The sequence below is a fragment of the Amblyomma mixtum genome, chromosome 9 (genome assembly GCF_055824585.1).
Source record: "Amblyomma mixtum isolate Tamu chromosome 9, ASM5582458v1, whole genome shotgun sequence".
Classification (NCBI taxonomy): domain Eukaryota; kingdom Metazoa; phylum Arthropoda; class Arachnida; order Ixodida; family Ixodidae; genus Amblyomma; species Amblyomma mixtum.
The window spans coordinates 26,962,482-26,984,552 of NC_143020.1; the positions used below are offsets into that span (position 1 = coordinate 26,962,482).

The 22,071-nt window shown below is 42.6% G+C and overlaps 1 protein-coding gene across 1 annotated transcript; it reads right to left on the reverse strand.

Annotated features, from left to right (window-relative positions):
• Positions 1–204: 204 nt before the first annotated feature.
• On the reverse strand, positions 205–18,818 carry LOC149328574 (venom metalloproteinase BumaMPs1-like). Its single transcript, XM_089559026.1, has 13 exons — positions 18,719–18,818; positions 15,705–15,877; positions 13,305–13,397; positions 11,968–12,088; positions 11,303–11,362; positions 11,124–11,242; positions 10,977–11,048; positions 8,411–8,553; positions 5,740–5,789; positions 4,722–4,830; positions 2,788–2,958; positions 527–680; positions 205–432 (listed from the first exon to the last, which is right to left on the reverse strand). The coding sequence occupies exons 1-13, from the start codon at positions 18,816–18,818 to the stop codon at positions 205–207; spliced, it is 1,593 nt and encodes a 530-aa protein (XP_089415152.1).
• Positions 18,819–22,071: the final 3,253 nt, after the last annotated feature.

Sequence of the window (22,071 nt, forward strand, 5' to 3'; positions counted from 1 at the left end):
AGCTCTTTATTTGTTATGCATTTCTCTATCCCTTTCCACACCCCTTCCTCACAACAGCCTGTTCCATTGGTTGAAAAGTGACATGCCATAATCCTTTTATAATTTCTTCATGCAAAACCTTGTAATCAGCAGAAAGCAATGCTATTAGTGTCGTTTTTATGGCATGAGTATTTCTTGTGTTCACAAATTAATTATTTTGAATTCCTATTCTAGTTTTTCTAAATGCATAGACATTACCACCCTTTCCTCCCATGAAATACGTCCCCTAATCTTCTTGAAAGGCAAGAAGATGAAGGCATCAGCGCATACCCATTCTTTTTTTTCATCGCATGGTGAGCCATCTATCAGCAACATAGGCCAATGAGAGTCAGAGGCTTGGAACTGCTCGCCTGGAACATAGCACTGAGCTATGCAGCGATGAATTCCGAGTTTCTGCGAAAACAAAACGTATGTGGCGAAAAATATTGATAACAATTCAATAACAAAAGAATTTTTACTCTCAGAACGGAGATCCGGAATTGCTTACCGCCATGTAGTAAGTATTATGCAGAGTTGGATACGTAAGCCGACATTGCTTGTTTAGGCTCAATATATCTCCTGGCAGTCGAACCACTTTCAGCCACTTCAAGTTCTTTTTCGTTCTCGAGTCGTTTCGATGCAAGCAAGCTGCCGCTTTTGACCTGGATGTGTAAATGCCTTCATGTGTAAGACCTTCTAAGTTCTCTGAACTAAACAAAATTGGCGACACACAGTCATCCGGTAGGTTATCAATTTCGACTTTCAAGTTTCGACTTAAGAGCTTTTTGGTAGAACTAATCATAATCGTTGTGAGAGATATGAAAAAAGAACAGAAATCTTTTGTAGATGCAGGATGAAGTTTTGTCACAGTGCTGAAGCACTGATGTACTAATCGGTAGAAAAGAGGATAACCTTGCTACGTAACATGACATGATGAACGTGAAGGGAAAGAAACCAAAGGATAGTCAAAATTAAAAACGTCTTCATTAAATGTCAAAGTCAAAAGCTTTGTACGGTTGTCAAAGTCGAAAGCTGTGTACGGACGCTAAAATAATTTTTTCTTTATTTGTTACTCAAATCACCATCTCGGCATAGGAAATGAAAGTTTTTCCTGGGCACTGATCCTAAGCTAACGAAGAAGAAATCAATGTGCTTGTCATTGACAGTGATGCAGATGTGAGGTTCCATCGTTTAAAGTACACTGTTGGTACATTAATAGTTCTTTTCTCAATATAGAAGTGTAATTTCTTAACCAGTGACGCTATGTGATACTTCCTGCTTGTTCATTCTTTTATGATAACTGTTCGGTGGAACTTTTTCTCACGTTTCTTTTATATTGCTGCCTTTCTTGTCTGAATAAATACATTAGTTGCTAGTGAACGCTTATGCCTTCTTTTCTGCCGTGCAATCTTTCAGCGCTGTTCGGTCGTATCCGCCAAAATGAACGCACCAGGTCGACTTAGTCCACTTCATAAATTCACCGTGCGTTCATGGTATGCGTCTGCTTTATTTTCTCCTTTCTTTCGCGTCTTCATATTTTTTTTTTGTTCAGTCCTTGTATCCACCCTTTTGTGCCCCTCTATAGGTATTCATGGCAAATAAAACATCTTAGGCGGAAGAAACCAGTGAATGTCGGCAAGTAACGCAAAAAGTATCAATTAGCGAATGCAAGATATTTTCAGTGCCAAAACAACGCATTAACAGCCTTGAGTATGAAAGCAACACAGCAAACGACTAGCTTCATATTAGATGTCCAGCGCCTAATGTATTTGTAACCCAACGTCCGTCTATTATCACCTCGTGCAATCTCTGGACATTAGTTTTTTTTCCTGCTGGACAACTTGAGAGGACAACTTGAGAACTACAGTGTAGTTCTGAATAACTGTTTAGCTTGTGTGGAAACACGCGTTTAGTGTTTAAGTGAAAGGGAGGTTCTTAACGTTTCAGGACTTAGTCATCTTGTTAAAAGACTCTGCTGCTCACAATTGGAGCCTTCATTTTCGAGCACAATCGGGCCGAAGGCTCAAACAACATTCACTCCACTAGAGTTACTCGGTTATTCGAAGTGCCTCGTGGAGAGAAAATACACTATCCTCAAAAGATATCCTGCTTGATTCATCCCCATTCATTTTCGGGAACAGTCATAGAGAATGTCCCTTTTTCTATCTCTCTCTCTGTCAGTTTGCTGAACCGCATACACAAACGGTACTACAGGGAGCCGGAGAAGCTTCCCGCAAATGGTTGAGGAGAGCACAAATCTGTGCATTCCTTATTAAAGTAAATCAAATTGCTCCATAGCTTGTTCAGTCAAGTTAATAACGCAGTGCTCTAATGTGAATTCTGGCAGCAGATCAAGCGTGCTGAACTTTAGAAACTCGTCTTTGTTAGCCAGCCTATATCAGCAAATTTGTTGGAACGTACATGGGTACTTTTGTGTGCGTGCGATAAAACTCACCGTACTTGGATGCCATTTAAAGATCAAGTTGCACATTAGGCGAAAATATTTAATAATATCTATCATTATCGCGTATTGGCATTTAAGTTAGCGTTATAAATTAAGCTCCTCAGTATTTACATGTGTTTGCTTTCAAACATCTGAGCGCAATACTTGGTATGGACCCGAGACAAATTAACTGCAACAAACAGCTGAATGCAGCATTTGCTATAGGCCAGGCAAAGACAAAAAATGTACATTACAATCTAAAATACAAATGTTTGCCTTCCCGAAATAGAAGAGCAAAAATTTTGCCCTTCACAGCACGTTCATACCAGGTCATCAGAGATACCATATAGTTACAGCAGGATGAAAACTGCATGCTTCTGCCATCATCTTGAATGTAACTCATAATGTAGCCATCTTCCCATGGACATCGCGTAGAATCGGGATGGAAGGCTTTAACGTAACCCTCAACAGAGGTGCCATCATGGGGACATCCCAACCTGAAAGAAAACAACAAAATTCAATCATGCGATGTTTCAAATTGCACTTCATGCTCTACGTCGGTGCAACTGCAATCCCGAGCCGAACATCCACTGGCTTCATAGCAGAAATTTTTTTTTTCTCCCATGAAGCGAGTACCTAACATACAGTACGCTTGCACACACATAGACAAACAAGAAAAAGCATGCGGATTAAAATCACTTTTTATCAAGTCGCCTCCAAGTTCTTAAATATTCTCCCAAACTGAAGCAATTCCAACCATTTTGTTCCATCAAGAATTTCTAGAAATTCCGTTTTGATGTACATTGCACGGTATACATTTGTTAAGAATCTAAGATTAGAGCGCTCGGCTGCTGGCCCGAAAGACGCGTATTGCATCCCGGCCGCGGCGGCTGAATTTCGATGGAGGCGAAATTCCAGAGGCCCGTGTACTGTGCGATGTCAGTGCACGTTAAAGAACCCCAGGTGGTCGAAATTTCCGGAGACCTTCACTACGGCGTCTCTCATAGCCTGAGTCGCTTTGCGACGTTAAACGCCAATAAACCAATAAACCAAACCATCCCAACCCTGACAATTTCTCTGCAAAGAGTGACTGCAAGCACTTGTTACGTCCACATGATCACAATACTGTTGCCCCAACACACAGGGTGCTTTATTCGCAACAAGTGATACTGACCTCCACATTTGCGTGAATTGTACTCATAGCATTTAGGTCTCCTTTTAACTTTCAGATTTCGTGCATCAGCAAGCAAGACGTCATGCCCCGAAAACTTTGTAACATTTTGTTGTGGTTTTCGTTTAAAACCATTAGCAAGACGCCTTATATCTCTGCTAAGTCAGAGGCGACCCGATTTCTCCGAAATTATTGTATCCGTGCGCATGTGTTTTTACGCCGTTTGAAATTGTCGTAGCTGGTTCAGGTGCCTCTGCTCAAAAGTTGCTCAGTCGTCACCTCTGAAGCGCGCAAGGAAAAGTTGATGTACAGATTTGAGTCTCAACCTGCTCAGTAGAGTCACCGAGAGAGCAATTATGAGCACAATGCACGTATATGCAGGCCTACACTCCGAAGGTTCACGGGACTGTAGAAACCTGAAACAGATTCCGTGGGCGTGCTTCCTGCTCAGAAAAAGGGGCGAATGGGATTGCCGAGAAATATTGTAGAATAGCGAGAACTACTGTCGAATAACGCCCAGTTTTTCTTGTACCGCAATTACGGCAAATGTTATGCTTCGCAAAAAGTATCTTGTCAATGGTGCCGAACCCGCAGAGGCGACACACGCCTTCTTGTCTACGTAGCGGAATATACGATCCGATTTCAGTTCATAGATTCCGAAAAGAGTACAGTTCACAGCTAATACTACATATTGGAGTTATATTTTTAACATAACTGCTTATTTCAAAGATGAAATAGTCACGACAAGAACTTTTTTTTATATTGCACCAATATTTTTGGCTACGTCCAGTTATGCGTAACTTCCGTCGATGGCGCTAGCTAGACCATCGTCGGAGTGAAGGAACCGCGCAGCAAGCACCTCCTTCGCTCAATAAATTATTCAACTAAGCAAGTTCAACGAGCCACAGCCAGCAAAGCTCCAGACGGCCATCATGCGGTTCAACCATTGTCGAAGTGATACAGTTACAGACCCTTTTCTCTCCATTTTTCTCTCCATTTCCAAACATGTGTCGATGCCCAGTCTCGAGTCCCACAGAATATGCAGACGGCCTGTTATGGATGTTCCGCTGTGAAGCAAATCGCACTCACGTGTGTCCGACTTCATGGGCCATTATGCGAATCCCCCGGTACGTGTAAGCACTGTCTTCGCCGAGCTGCTGCCGACGGTGTGTGCATGCAGATGCCACAAAGGCGTACCCTGAAAGAGATACACACCCGCAAGATTAATCACTAGAGTTGACTCGCGGTAAGTAATATCCTTCAAAGATGTTCTCTTCGTCTGAATAAGTGCGATGTTTTGTACTAGGGTTGTTTGTTTTTGCAGCGTAGAATCGCGATGACGCACTAAAAGCTTTTTCTCTGTGTCGTTGGTAGTGGTAATAGCAACTGAATCACTTTGTTTACCCGTTCGGTTCATCGTTTTTAAGCAGACGAAATAAGATGAAGGCGACGGCTGTCATTTGGGTTCTCTTCAGGGAAGACAATAATATCAGTGTGACGGATTTCTTCTGCCGGTCATCACTTCACCCCCAAATTGCGTAATGGCCTCACGCAATGCACACAGTGTGCAGTGGATTCGTCGTATCTTTAAATGCTTCCCTTGCTTTCAAAATTTGGCTACATCACGTACAAAGAAAGCCATGCAAAAATGATGGCATTGATATTTGATCAGATGATTTATTGTGAAATAAGGATACTTTACAATATCCAGTTTCGTCATGCAATACACTGTTTACATTTTTAACGTTAGCTAATGATTTTTTTTATAAAACAACCATTTGGTGACCCAATGTGGTCCACGTGATACGAAGCCTAACATTGCGGGCCTGGCTGGGCTTCGACTAGATAACAGACCATAAGAGCAGAATGTTATCGACGTGTAAAGGTACATTCCAGTAGAGTCGTTTTTCTTTCTCGTAAAGGTATGAAGCCTTTGTACCACCGTTCATTTTACCAAGGGCTTAAAAAATTAAAAAATATTATTCTACTTCGGCATTTTGCCACTGATATAGAAGAGCATGAAAATAGGCTACCAGTGGAAACATTCCAATTAGTAATGGCGTCACACTGGCAATGGGCTCAACAATCTTTTACCTGTTGCGCTTACCTTCCAAACTGCTGTCTCTTCGGCCTCCTCCTATGGCCACCATGTCGCATCTGGAACAGCAAGTAAATATTTTTCTCAGTATGCGCCCTGTAGTTGCGCAGAATTAGCAGACGTCGACGAAGAGGTTCCAGTTTCGCTTCTCCAAGTTTATCAAGAAAATGTCAATGGCCCATCACATGGATAAGCTAGATTTTGACTGATATTTTGCAGAGCACCAATTGTTAATACATGTTGTCTTTTATAAGATAAGGTTTATACAGTCGAGCTCGAATAATCCTTGTTATTCTTGTTATTTTTCTTAGGCTTTTTTATGTTTACATCCCTTCTTATGACCGCTTCACACCACTGTCTCCCCCCCCCCCCCCCCACGGGATCTTTAGGGGTTCAATAAATGATGATGAATATATAGAGCGCGGATATTAACAGTCGTTGGTTCTATCGAACACAAAGTTTCCTGCTGAAAATCGATTGTAAACTTATGGAAAAAGTCCCGTTGTATATCGAGCTCCAATATTGCCTGTCGTTATATATATGAAACGGCGCTCCGCTCTCCTGCAAATTGTGCTTCTCATAACCGCTCTCTTCTATCACTCTTTGCACACGGACACTGGTCGGTTGCGCGGGCTTTTGCACCTGCCGGAGGTGCAAGTGCTGTGAAACCACATGACGAGATTAGCATGGGGTGTTCTAAAGGACGACTCTACCGATTCCTTGCACTCATTTTCCGCGCCGACTTCGCTCTGATGCGGTGAAGCCGAGCTAACTAAATCTTGTAGGCTAGCGTTGCTTGGCATCCTTTGCTTCCGTAGGCGTTCGACAAACCAGTTGCACCGCAGTTATATTGAGGTTTTTATACAGGGTGTTCAAATTTTTGGCTTCAATGATTAAAAAAAGATACAAAAGAGCAGTACACAAAAGTCATTATTGTGGAAGAGGTTATGCGGCCAGGCTGACAAAAACAGTGAGGAAAACTTGTGTTCATTATTAACTTTTATTTGCGGCAATAAGTTTGCAGGTTTGTGTTCAAATCTTAAAGACAGTCGCATTCGAACACTATTCTACTTTGTGCAGTTTTAGTAACACGGCTGTGCCCTGAGATATGAACGTCTAAAATTTCAGCCAAAACTGTGTAATTATGCATCTAAGGGCGCGGCCCTCAGCATGAGGCTTCTCCTAGGTACGAGGGGCGCTTCACTTGAGAAGAATGTCGAGGTGCAGGCGTAGGCTAAGTTGATAACTTTTCGATCCTGGTAAGCGAAACTGAAGAATCACTGTGCGTGCAACGTGGGACCAGTGCGGTTTGTTTAAGCGATTGCCTCTTGAGTGGGTCATTAGACGTACTGCCTCTCTAGACTACTTCTTCGGTCATGCGAAGCGATAGCACACTTTTGGCCTAGAGTGAAAATTTGTAACCGTCACCTGTAACGCCCCGCTCTTGACTGTCGAAGCTCCATACGCAACAGTAGCGTCACATCAGGGAGGGACTTCATGCCGAATGCCGCGATTTCGTATGCGCAATTAGAGAAATAGTGTTGAAAACTTGCACATTCAAATCTCAGAAGACAGGCGCCTTGCAGAAACAATACAGTCGAACTGTTTTTGAATGCCTCAATCTCTAAGTTTCAACGTAAAAATCATAGTTTTTCTTACTGTGCCGCCTGACCGCAAAGCCGATTTACAATAATGAAATTTGTGGACTACGCTTGTCATTTTTTTTAAATCATTAAATCTTAATTTAGATGGGCAGTATTTACGGTGTTGTGGGAACGTCATTAGACATCTCATGATAGCCAATGTTGGTGCAAATATCATCGCAGCGCCTTTGTTGGAGAACAGGTGAGTCCTAGCAAAACCTAGCGGCAGTTAGGCTAACACGTCGGCGCCGTCGCGTCGCTGCATGAGTTGCATCGCTTGGGTTGGCCGTATGTATTCTTGCGGCTAGGTTACAGGAACGCTTATTTAATACCATTTCTTATAAATCGTGTTATGGATATACCAAGCTATTTCTCGAATCTCTTGGTGTTCGATACGTTCGGGTTCCACTGTAATAACATCCTAGTTTAATGGCATCCTGAAGGTTCTTCTACGACCTACTGAAGCTGGCAATCACGCACTTTTGCGGGAATTTTAGGATCTGTATTTATATGAATGCGAAGAGCAGTTTTCATGCATGCATAAATATACACCATTTCTTGAATCCTTCAAAAGTTTACATTGCAAACTTATTAGATGTTACTGTTATCACGCGATGTAAAATGTGCCTACCATACACCCGTTAAAAGTGACAGTTACTCAAGGGTAACAAATCAGAGCTGCGTTTCATATCGCCACAAAAAATAATGACTGACAAAACTTAGAACTCATAGGTTATATTGTGCATAAATACTAGCCACTGAAGATTATTTTCCTGCTCGCTGGTGAGTAAGAAATTGTGCCTGAACTACTCCTGTTTGTCTTGTTTTCAACTTTATTGCCGGTCCTCTTCATTTGGTTTCCATAGCCGAAGTATTGCTTGTCGCGCGTAACATATACCATGTTTTCATGTGAACCAGTGCAGAAAAACATAATCAAGCAAGAAGAAAGCTTAAAAGGCGCTGCTTTGTTTGTCATTCGATTCCATGAATGCAAAGCTGCTCGAGAGAGAGAGAGAGCAGGGATTCTTCGCACTTACCCTGTTAGAAAGTAAACCATGTCATATGCCCCGTAAGTCTCGTTGTTGGCTCCTACAAAATTTGCAATGTTATAAATGGACTTGAGGCCGTCTATTTCCGTAGATGATGATAGGTAGCTGTAGTATTGTGCTTCCTGTCGAGACTATAAGCAAAACTAAAGTCATATACCAATAACAAAAGTCGACAGGGTAATACGAAACATAACACAGTTTTCTCGTCTTCTTTTAAGAAGAGATTTGTCTGCCGTATTGTAGTATATTTCTATGGAGTTGTTTTATTTTTCTGTCATTGTGTCGCTACGACAAGCGGCAGCGCGCTACTACAAAAAATTTTGTTGTTACAAACGATTTTTCTTGATAAAGGATCCTGTTCCAAACTACAAACAAATATCTTGTCGAACTTTTCGACAGCAATCATGCCATTCATATCATATGAAGCTTGTAAACTGGGAGCAGAGATCGATAACCAGCACTCCGAGATACGCAGAGAGATAGACAAGGATGATCTTTTCACGGATGAAGAAGGCATTCGTGATAAAATTATTCCTCTAGCACTCACACTTCTCTGTTTCTATTTGTCTCTGTTGATTACACTGCTTCCGACAACGATCTGTACGCACCAACTAACTCGATTAGTCACCCTCTCAGACATACTGACCTTTTAAGACAAGGCCTCTAAGTGATCTTGATTTAACAGCTGTTTTCTTAACATTGCGGTTTTCAATTCACATTTTAGAATCAGTGCGCACTGTGAAGGCAGCCTGTAGCATCAATTAACTGACCCTAAGCAAAGGATTGCAATGTTGGAAAGATGAAGCCCTTTTAAGTTTTCCGCCACGCGTCTTAACATGTGCTTCAGCTCTAACATTATTAAGCGGCTGCGGTCTTCTGCTGCGGCAAAAATTTCTTTTTTCATTGACATAAAAGAAATAGCACACACCTGTGACATGTGTAACAAAACGGACAGGAAAAGAGTACAATACAAGAGTACTGATTTTCTCCTTTTTTCTACCTCCAACCCAGACTGTTTCTTCTATTTGCTCTACGATCATTGGTTACCTACAAGCTGAAATATCCGCTCTTCTCTGCACTTTTCTTTTCTGTGAAGATACATTTTTGTTTACTATTCCCTTCTTTACTGGGAGATCCAACGCAGTATCCTAGTTATTATTCAATTATATTGCTAAACCTAACGTTTGGAGTTTTTTACGGTCATGACTGCCATTTTACGACAGATACGTGCGAAAAACGCCGTAATATTGCTTGTAGTCTAGGCGAAAGAGTATCAGGCGGTCGTTGTTATCCACGAGTCCTCAGCTAATACACGTTTCCGAGCCTCTTATGTTGCTGTGTGACGTAGAAGTCCATGCATAAATCAATTATTCAAAGGCACTCAGAATAATGCATCCTCCGGTTAGTATGCCAAGGACGTAAATGCACAAAATGACAGACCGCCTTTAGAAGCGAACCAAGTCGCGAGGATTGCATCAACACATTCGATTGCATGAAGCAAAACCAAAAAAGCACACTTGGGCAATAAATTCCTAAATTGGCATGGCGTTGAGAGAGGTAAGTGCCAAAGAAAGACGGGCACAAGCCGAGAAGACGACGACACAACACAGAAGAGCGCTTCTGTGTCGTCGTCGTATATCGTCGTCTTCTCGCCTTGTGTTCGTCTTTCTTTGGCGCTTACCTGTCTCAAATAATGTATAACCAACTAACCCAGCACCAAGTTTTACTATCGAATGGCTTAGCAGCATGGCTTTTCTAATGCTTATCCATTGTGAGATGAGAACACAAAAAATGCCCCACAGTTGTATGCCGCATCTTCCGACTGGTTCAGTATCGGTTGCCTAGGGTAAGCCGCATACTCCTGTTGTCAGAAATGCCGTGGAGGATTCGAGAAGCGATTTGATGACTAACAAATCATATTTTAGAAACGACACAATTCCCATGCTTCTCGGCGGCATCTGTTGCCCGCATCTCGAGCAAATTCCGCTACGCGACATCGTGTGGCCCGCTTGAAGTCAATCCTGAAGGGCTGTCGTTGGCTAGACGTAAACTTGACGGCGTTCAAAGGCAAACCGCATAAAAGAGACGGCCGGCTTGGCCGGCTAGAGGCAGCGGAGTATCGTGCCTTGAAATGGGGAGCGGATGGCTAAAAAAAAAATTACTGAGCCAGGAGATTTCTTCTGGACGGAGCATGTTCCCGGCCAGTAATTTTTTTTGTCTGGCTCAGTCTGCTGTGTGAATTAAGACAGAACTCTGACAGGTCCGCTTTCAATCATAGATGTTGCAGGTGGTACACCAATTGCGTCGAAACTTTCTTCAGGGAGATGATCGCTAATTCGATACCTATCGCTCTTATGCTTTCCGTACTGCGTGCAACCTTCTTAAATCCCCATTTAACCCATGCTACTGACAAATAAGATGTTGTGCACTTAATTTTAGTCAATAAGCAGAAAATAACCTAAACCCCAAGTACGAATTACTAAAGCCGGAAAACATTCCCAAAGGTGCAAATCACTCTGGTATATACAACCAGATGAAATGAATAAATACTTACGTCGCTAAGCTCAAGGCCTCGGAATGTGAGCTTAATTTTGGGATTCGTCACTGTTAGGTAGCGTATGTTTACCTGAAAAGTGAACAAAAAAGTACTTAACGGGTGCAATTTGCTAAGATTTGCATTTAGTATGAAATCGCAACTTACAACATTGAATTCTATAAATAGGTATTTCATCATAAGCTTTGTGCTATTGAATTGCGTTTGAAAAGTTGAGTCCACAACCACAAACAACTCAGGGTTCACTTCTTGTACGCTGTATTTATCTGAAATGATAGCGTCATATCTTGTATACAGTGAGTCGCTACGGTCTGAAATCGCTTTACCTGGATCAAAACCATCGGAGCGTGCAGATGCTAGCATTGGTCTTTCGTCCGGAATTTTACCTGGAACGTGAAAGTACATGAGTACTTTGACAGGTGCATCTGTTTTTCCTATTGTCAATCCTGAACCCTTAAATAGAAGCCAAAAATTTCTGCAGTGAGTCTCATTTCTTTTATATTTGCCTTAGTGCAAGCCACTGAGCAAACATGGTGCAACCGACAACTTAATACTCTAATAAGCGATTAATAGTTATTGGCATTCAAGCAAGCGGAACCATACGGCGACAAAGGAAGCTCTACAGCTTTTCGTGAAACTTTATACTCAAAGAAAAATTCGTCCTGGTCTGGGGTTCGAGCCCGGGACCACCGTTTCTTCGGAGCAGTCACTGTACCAACTAAGCTCGAAGTGAGAACAGTGTTGGAGAAATGTTTAGAAGAATCCTCCGAGGTGGAGCAGATTAGTAATAAGGATGTAATTGCTCCTTGTCATCCACTGCGATTGGGTTAGTAGAGTAATTATTATTACAAATCTAAGCCAAGGTGGGGGATTCCCCTAAACATTTTACCAATATGATGCTGCGTATGGTCCAGTTTGCTTGCAATGAATAACAACCGAGCTCTATTAAGACTAATCTGTATTCATAAATTTCACAATAATTTGCACACACCATAAACATTGTTGGAACCGGAGTCTTCAATAGCTTCAAGCATATGTGGATGCAAGCCATTTTCCGAGCGCTCCGCGCCGACGATGGGCTTGATCTTCAAATTGGGACCAACGACCCCTTCCTGCGGGGAAAACGATAGGATGAGCTCATGCTGTCTGTCCTTTCATATCATGACGACGGCATCGGTCAGCGTGCAATCAGCTTGCGGCTGAGTACGAAGAACTCTAACGCCAAATACGAGCATAGTCATTATTAGAGCAAACAGAATAATGCTATTATTGAGAACCACGTTCAGGCATACAATGTACCATGGAAAGATTGCAACTTGTTCCGAAGCGAAAATTTTCCGCACGTTTCCTTTAAGAGTAGTGCAAATTTCATTAACAGCTTGGATGCGAGGAAGCGGTGATGCCAGTGAGAGTGCTAGCGAATCCAGCGCTGCCGAGTCAGAGTGAGGAGTTTGGAGCTGAATGCAGCGTAAGCGTGTGTCAAAAACGCCCTTGTTTCCTCTAGGCAATGTGCGCGCAGTGTCACTAATCCATCTCAGCCGGGTGTTCGCTGGAACATTAACTCCGCGAAAAAGGCTTTTCAAAATAAAATTATTTTTCTTGCGGCATCTAATGACAGGCGTCATATATAGTGTGAGATAACTTGATCGGCAGGAAATATAAATACGATCTGTAGAACCAATTTGAAAGTTTAGCAGTGCGGTAATTGGTTGCAATTGGTGAATTGTAGTGGCCGATCAGAACATCCAATATCAAATTCTAGATGCGGTGGAATATAATCCACAAAGGCCTCTTTTGTCGCTGAGCGCACATCTCCTTCTCCGTATGACACTGATGGACACAATCCAATTGGTTACTTCCTGCCACCCTGCTTTGAAGCAGCAATACCACTGCAGTGTGGCGTCTGCAGCAAAGGTGCATTGCAGTTTCGCGGGAGGCCTTGCGAATGGTTTGCTTCTGGCCTAATTCTACGCTGATGTTAGTGAACCTGATTGAAGGCGACAGATAATACTAACGTGGTTTCCGAAATACCAAACGGTAGCAGTAACTTCCCGCACACAAAGATATGTAGAATGCACATTATTATTTTCTAGGGACATACCAGTGTGACACGTCCATCACCCGTAAGTAACATTCTGAATCGGGTAAAATGCCATTAGGCCGCATTATTTATTACACGAAAATGACAGCTTGAGTTCTTGCACGGTAATAAATTGGGTTATCATAACTCTGCTCCTATCAAGCTAGCTCAGTTCTGGAGAATTTTTAGTAAACTACAAATGTACGCAACCAACAAAAATAAAGTAAAAAAAGTAGATTAATTCGTACCACTTTCAGCGTGCCCTCTTCTTCCGACAGAAAAACAGCCGCGAGTCGTCTTTTGTCGTGGTAAAAATTTTCCTGCAAGGCTTCGACGTCATACTGAAGCAAATAAAAAAGTAATCAATCTAGACAGGCGACAAGTATTATGCGATGAAAACATGCACACTAGACAAAATAACGAAGCACCACGTCCAAAGCGTTAAAAAGCAGAACGAAGTTTTATTCGTCACCAACACCACACACTGCCACAGTTATTTAAGTGTGTAATATTTTCATGTTTGCATTAGCAGTTCTTAAATCTAGGCCTACCACTACAGCTCTTCCTGCGGTAACTCGTGCCCCAGTTCTTCCGCACAAGCAGAGGAGTTTAAGCAGCGCCAGCGCTGAACAAAAATGCACAATTAACCCATCGCAGTGTCAAAATTTTGAGCGCGAGACATGGACAAACAGTAGATAGTGAATAATAGCTTGCTAAGAATGCAACCACGATAGGCGAAACACACAGTATACTTGAAATTAGCATGAGAAAAACTGAAATTTCTATGAAGGGTTTTTTAACATTGAATAAGCATTTTAAGAACATCTGCAAAAACGAATTTATTAAAGTGTACTTCTTTCGCAAAAAAAAATTTAAACGTTATTCGTTAAGTGCTAAACTGGAGGCAAACTGCACTCTACTTCGCCCAGTCCATGAGTGCGCTTCCGCACTATGGGACCCACAATGTTCAAGGACATTCCAGAAGTAAAATGAAATCAGCGCCATGAGGTTAGATTTGTTGTATCGCACTGCAGATCTTATTCGTCAATCTGCGATAGGTTGCAGCGACTGATTCTAGACTCCTCCACGTAGGCCGAAAGATTGCCGTATTAAAATTGCTTTGTCTGAGCTATTAGAACAGACCTGGTTAGCCGTGCGAATGTTATATTTCCCCCTCAGAACACAGTTCACGTAGAATCAACCAATCGAGTGTTACAATCCCGTGCTTTGCGCACACTAAGATATTCCAGAACCCCCCTTTTTTATGCTCACAATTGAAGAGTGGAACTGTCTAAGTTTCGGTTGTTGATCATACTTTTGTAAAAGCTTTCGTCAATTTATTCCCACTGAACGTGATGTAGCCCCCCTTGCTTGTGCAGCACTGCTGCTAACATCATTTCGAAATTAGAAACATTAAATAAAGACAACTAATTAAGACCTTCATACATCAAGTGAATGATGAATACAGCAATGTGGTTGATATATAGAATTGAAAGTATAAAATATTGCCTATTTTTAGCTTAGTACCGAAAAAGCTATGCGATATTGTTGTCACAAACACAAGAAGAATTTTTGTCAGGACGAATTTTAATTATCTTAAATGGCACACCGTGTTTGCGATTTCAAAGCAACGACTAAACACTCGTATTTCAACGGTCTATCATTAAAAGAAAGAGAAGATATTCGGACAAATGCGAAGAATTTCAAGGGCTCGTCATACAATGTGTATTTTAGTTGACTGCAACACGATATTTAAGAAACCAGCTATGGGCTGTAACAGCTCTATACGCGATGGTGAGCACCTTCGAAATCGTTGAGGAACATCCCATATAAAGGTAAACACTGATAAAATCGTTGCCAAAAGAAATGCGTTAGCGTCACAGAAACAAAAGCAATAATTTTTTTTCCTGTTTCCAAGCAGTTACGTCGGTCGAGTTAATGAAGCGCTCCGGAAGAAATTCGGCTGTTGCGGGAACTGACTGCCGCAATACAGGTCCGCGTTTTGTTTTATGTCCTTCACGTCCCAAAGCGACTCAGGCTGTGAGGGACGCCGTAGTGAAGGGCTCCGAATAATTTTTACCACCAGGGGTTCCTTAACGCGCCTTGACTTTAGCAGGCACGTTAAAGTCAAGCGTTAAAGTTGAGCGGGCGGAGTGCGTGAGGGAACAAACGCGGGTTAATGACATCCAAGTTGAAATCAAGAGGAAGAAATAGGCGTTGGCAGGGAATGTAATAGAAAGGCAAGATAACCGTTGGCACTTAAGGGTAACGGAAGGGATTGCAAGTGAAGGGAAGCGTAATAGGAGGCTGCAGAAATCTAGGTGGGCGGATGAGATTAAGTTTGCGGGAATACGGTGGCTGCAACCGGCTAAGGGCAAGGTTAATTGGAGAAACATGGGATAGATTCTAGCCCTACAGTGGGCGTAGTCAGGCTGATGATGGTGACGTGGCCTGTGAGTCACGGAGTGACTGCCGTGGCCAGGTTCGAGACGGGAAATTTCGGGTCAGCAGCGAAACACCGTAACCACTGAGCTTAGTTGTTAGTTTGTTGCAAAATGTAGTAAGATTGCGAGAAAATTTATCTTCACGAGGCAGAAACGCGTGGTCCCACACTGTCGCACTTTCTAGGAGTAGGAACAATTCCTTACGTATGTATGCTGAGGAACACCTTGGCGATATGTTCGTATGAAAAAGTCTTCGTGGAGGATAGAGCTCTGTTCCAGGTTGAGAGTTAAGGCTTCATTTATCTTCAAGACTCTCACACCTTCGTCTTTGCGTCCATCGAACAACTTCGGATAAACGATGGCCTGATATGTCGGCACTGGAAGGTATAAGCACAGGAAAAGCAGATATTGATCCTTAAGCCGGGGTTTTCTTATTATAAGAGACCTTGGTACTGCAGTAATAAAGGCTTGGTTGATAATCAAAATCATTGGTGAGTACCAAAGCTTTGCGCTTCCAGTGCTTCAGTGACTATGCCGATACCCCATCCAGGAACGGAACTAGTGATGGAATGTTTCTGTGAATGGAAAGCCCGATTAGGAAATCAGCACTGAGAAAACACCCATCTAAAAGAGCTTTCGTAGTTCTTTACCGAACATTCTATCCGATCTGCAGTAATCAGCTGATAACACTGCCTCTTTTACAAAATCCTTTTGAAACAAACTGCACTACTGCACACGCTATATTTTTATGCAACACAACATACACGCCGAAAATTTTAAAGAAAATTATAATCTCCTACCTGGCCTCCGTACTCGCCTTAGCCTTACCTCACCGAAAACTGCACTAAGAATCCATCAAAGCCTGATCTATCTGTTTATTGTGCTGGAGTAAGAACACATGCTTCCTAAAGCGAGTATTCTTTTAATTTTCTGTATGAACAATAACAATAAAAAATTGCCACCTGCAGCATGGATACTCACATCTGGCACCATGGGACGCTACAAGCAGACACAAGAAATATGCCACACAGGATAAACCGAGACCCCACATTACTAATTTTGCACAGAGCTTGATTTCACAGTAGCTTGCGGGGCAATACCACACTGAGTTGTTAACTAATTCTTGTGGAGCACCTACAGTGGTTTTAAGCATGTGGAATTGGATATTTTATTATTGTTTTGCCATTGCGCAGCCGACTATTCGTCATCCCATAAACGAGGAAGAAATGATAGAGTGCGATGACTTCCACGACTGATATTTTTTGTTCTTGCAGGTAGTACAATGCTCACCGCGAGCTCAGCATCTCAAAATAACACATGCAATTTTCGATTGGCCTTTTTCCTTTTTGCAAGATAGAAGAAGAAAAAAAAGCTGCAGTCGGATAAATTGTTACCACGCTTTCTGAAAGCAACTTTGTCTTGCCACTCAGTTTTCTTCTCGTGCTTCATTTACCACTCGAGACATTTTACAAAAGGTGCAAGTTCCAAATGAAGCTCAGGTCAGAACTAACTGCTGACGTCTACTTCGCCCGACCACACCACTTACGACCTTCCGCGCACTGCTGAGTCCCTTCGTACGCTTCAGTGGTCATTTGTCCTTTACCTTAATTGCAAGAGCCACTGTTTCGGATTGCCACACAATGACCTCTTTCAAATGCCTCTCTTTCTGGAGATACACCATTATCAGCCGCAGAACAGCTACGTCTTTTGCACGAGTAAGGAACCTCTCCGTGACCTCCTATTATCCGGCCCTTGTGTCAGCTGCGGTCGTTATATCTCAACATATTTGCTAATCCAACATTTCCACACAAACCCCTGCGGTTCTCTGCTAATTCTTGCTTCTTATCGAACACATTCTGCTAATCTAACGGGCAGTCGGGGATCCGTTTTTTGTAATATACGTCGTGCTCGACAAGAGTGAAATAACGAGGAAAAATAAGAACGGCTTAGAGCGTATTTGGCAGGTGCTCTCAAACCTGGCATGGCAGTTTACCAGTATCCTTTCAAGAGAAAAGTATATGACAGCTCTACCTTACCAGTACTTTCCATTGGGTCGAAACGTGGAGGCTGACGAGAAGGGTTGAGCTTAATTTGAGCACAATGCAGCGAGCTATGGAACAGAAAATGTTAAGTATGGCGTTTAGCTACGGGGTTTTTTTGAAAATTTTCAGCTCATAATCACATCACATTGTTTAAAACCCCTCTCGCAGGCACGAGATGCCATTCTTTCTTAAAATAAACATAATAACTACTTTAAAACAACGGGAACAACGAAACCGAACTTGCAAGTGTGTTTCGGCCAAAGTGACTTCATGACATACTAGTCTTTTACCCCACGGATACGGAGCAAGCGAGTAGAGGGGGTCAGGGAACAAAGGCGCATTAACTACGTCCTATAGAAAACCAAGAAGAAAAAATCGTCTTGGGCAGGGCATGTAATGCAAAGGAAAGATAACCGATGGTCGTTAAATGTAGCGGACTTCATTCCAAATGAAGGCAAGCATAGCACCGGGCGGCAGAAAGACACGTGGGCGGATGAGATCAAAACGTTTTCCGTGAAGATAGTGGCAAAGAACAGGGTTAATTGCAGAGACACGGTGAGGCCTTTGTCCCGCCGCAAGCGTAGTCACACTACTACTGATGATCGTTTTGATAATGAATATGTCCGGTTCTTCTCTATTTCCTCTTCACTCAAAGCATTGTACCATTACCCCATGTGTGTTCTCTAAATAGCAGTACCCTTTTCCCTATTGGTAATTTTACCCCAAACTATTGTTCCCCATAGCTCCATCTGCCTAATTTAAAATCCTAAGTAACTTCCCAACCCTTTCGTTAGCTTAGCCGCCGCGGTGGCTCAGTGGCTATGGTGCTCGGCTGCTGACCCAAAAGACGCGGGTTCGGTCCCGGCCGCGGCGGCTAAAATTTTTTTGGAGGAGAAATTCTAGAGACCCGTGTACTGTGCGATGTCAGTGCACGTTAAAGAACCCCAGGTGGTCGAAATTTCCGGAGCCCCTCACTACGGCGTCTCTCATAGCCTTAGTCGCTTTGGGACGTTAAACCCCACAAAACCTTTCGTTAGCCTCAACGTCACTTCCTCTACTAGAGTGCAGATTAGAGCTGCTTTTCTAATTTACAGTTGGCATTCATGGGTTGAGAACGCCTGCCAAACACATTTCACCCTTCTTAATCTAACGCTTTTTCTTTCTTCTAGTCAAGACCTCCGGTCACCCCTTGGACCTCAGAGATGGACTCTGTTACCACCTCCAGTTGTTCGCTCTCTATGGTAAACTGCTGTTTTCTTATGGAAGTCTTGGACATGACTAGATTTTTTCGTAATAAATTGAATCATTCGTTGTACCTTGGGTGCCGGGAAAATTGCTTCTGCTTAATGTTGTCGCAACCGTTACCTTATCGCTCGGATGCTTTCGTTAAAACATTCTTGAGTAACCAAACCTATTTCGCACCAGTAGAGCTCGGTATTCTTTAAATGTAGTAGACCAGACTGATTCATCAGAAAGTTAATGTAGAATGTAGAATATAAGGGGCCGAATTTGGACACATGCTCTAAAGGAGCGCATTCAGAGAATTCCGCAATAATTGCAATCAATTTGGGTTTGTTCGTGCGTTCTGACATCACACAGCCCAGAAACAGTATACCATTCTGCTTCTATGGAAACGTGCCCACTTTGATTTGGATAGGAGTTCGTGCATTCCTTCTCAGCAGCCGAAACTCTCAACCTGCGCGAGGTGTTCCTCAATTGAGCCTAGGCAAGACGGCAAATGTCGCAAATGCCAAGCGCACGTGGCGACACCCATACACTCCTATTTCACACTATCGATAAGATCAAATTTGCACTTGTCAGCCCGGTAGCTTAACTAGGGCCTCGCTTCTGGCAGTCTTGATGTCATAAATAGCAGAATAGGGTTCTCACAGTTTCTAGCCTGCCGGTTCGATCACGTTCCACGTGACACTCGTGGTAATACAGGACGAACTAAGTCCGCAGCTAAGGACGTGGGTGTCGCTGGTGAACCCTCTCGATTTCCAGATGAACATAAAATCCTTCCGACCGATCATGATAAAATCTGTTATATACTGGCTGGCAATGCCGGCGCCGAAATTAAAAATGCAGTCATGGATATACAGTAACATGATACTTGGAGATCTTCAGAAGGGGTTCAGAAGGAGTAGACGCTTAGATGATAACCTGTTCGTGCCTACCCATTGCATAGGAATAACTAAGGCGGAAAACAGCCTTCCTGCACATAAGCGGTGCATACGACAACGTTAAATGGGAACTCCTGTGGAACATATTAAATGATGAAGGCATCGGCATGAGGTAGGTGTTTTTTTACAGGAAGTATACCAAGATAATAAAGTTCAAAATTACACGGGAAGATAAAAAAGTACAACTGTGGAGGTACACAAGGGATTTAGGCAAGGTTTTCCTATATCACAGCTGCTGTTCACGCTTTATATAATAAATATGGAAAGAAGGCTACAAAGAAGTAATCTCTCGTACATATTGCAACGTGGCGGCCAGCCGAAGAATGAAGCGTGGTGAACGATGGATAAGAGATGATTTAATGGCCGCTGGCCTAGCGTGAGCGCTCCGTCGCGCGCCACTGCCAGCTTCGTCTTCTTCGTAACAATATTACGCATAAAGGTCGTTGAGCAATGGCTCCCCGGATTAATGCTTCCGGTTGAGACTATACTGCCAGCAGATAGCCAAGAATATTTGCAAACTCTGGTTAGTTCTTGTGAAGACGAGGGAGACTCTCTAGGTGTCAGGTTTAGCGCAATTAAGTCAGGTGTGATGATTTTCAGCGATACAACTGATCAGGAGCTTATAATGCAAGGCCATGAAATACACAATGTGGCCGAAGAAAAATATATCGGAATATGGGCAAACGAAGGGTGAATATACACGGAAAAGCACGAATGGTCTCTTAGGGTGAAACGGCGAAGAGATGCCGGGATAACAAAACATAAGGCGGTATGGGGGTAGAACTAATGTGAAGTACTGAGAGCCAATTAGAAAGTAGTAACGGTGCCGCAGCTTATTTTCGGGAATGCGGTTTTGTTCTAAAGGGCAGAAGTCTAGTGGAGATTAGAAAAAAATTAGGCAGGTGTTCGAAGATTGGCACTAGGTGCCCACGGCAAAACCACCAACAAGGCAGAACAGGGCAATATGGGCTGGGCATCGTTCGAAATACGCGAAGTTCAGAGTAAAATACTATATGAAGAACGCCTGAGGATATTGGACGTTATTAGTTGGGCATCTAAGGCATTTAATTAATTATACAGAACGAGCATTGACTCCCAATAGTGGAAAATAACTGAGAAACTGACCACTGACTATGGCGGACACGAGGACGGGGAAAGAAAGAGCACTAAACGAGAGGTTAAAAATGTGGAAGATAAAAATTGGATTAATTCATTGCAAAAAAAGAACAGTGTAGAAGTATATTGACAATGCAAAAGGCAGTTCCGGAAGATATCTTTCTATGATAACTCAAGGGGCAGTACCCTACTCTTTTAAGCCAGGCCAGGGTGTCTTAGAACACGCAGGTACAAAAAGAATTTCAACAAAGAAGACGACATGTGTGGTGTGTATGGTAAATCTGTAGAAATATTTGAGCACCTGTATTCAAATGTGATGGTATCCATCCGGAAGTCGATGCAGGCACAATCACTCTTCCGGATGCCCTGGAGTTTAGAGACAACAACGGTCATGTAAATAAATCTGCGGTGGAAGTAAGCAAAACGCGACTGGAAGATTGCTGGCTCAAAAGCAGAGAGGTTGCATATTGTTATAAGTGTAGGAAAACGTACTGGAAGCAAGTAGCGAATTTTAATATTATTTATTGCACAGTTAAACCAAAATAAAGAAAAAAAGCCGATAATGGCGGCAACTGCCACCACGCCGCTTCGAAGAGGACGCGGCTATTTTACATCCATTCATCTGACGTTAGGTTACACTCGACATAAATAAGAACGAAAACCGATTCGACAACCGCCGCCGTACCTTAGTTGGTAGAGCACAGGACGCGAAATGCAGTGGTCGAGGGTTCGGATCGCTCCGTCGGCATGTGCCTGTTTGTTCTTATGCTTTATAATGTATTATCTTTAAACGATACGCCTTGAACAACACAACAAATTAAAAAAAAGGAACACCCCTACGCTCCTTACTTTAAGGACCGTCGGCGTCCTTCATGTGTGTCATAAGGAGTACCTCTATTCCCTTCCCTTGTCTGTTCTGGAGCCCATAAGTAATTTAAGACCAATGGTATTACTTATACCCAACAACTGTGGAACAGATCATTTTTTAATAGGTAACCGTTTATGAGTGCAATTTTTTTATATAATGCAAAAATTCAATATTTCAATATAAGAATAGCTATTCCTTCAGATCAGCCGAAGGCAATCACGCATTATTTTTCTATTAGCGTTTTTTATATCGTCAAAAACGTTCCCCGCTGGTTTTCTAAGGCAGTCTTAACTGTTCGATGCGATAGATGCAAACACTATAAATGATATATTTTGCAACATATCAGAAGAATGGACCATTAC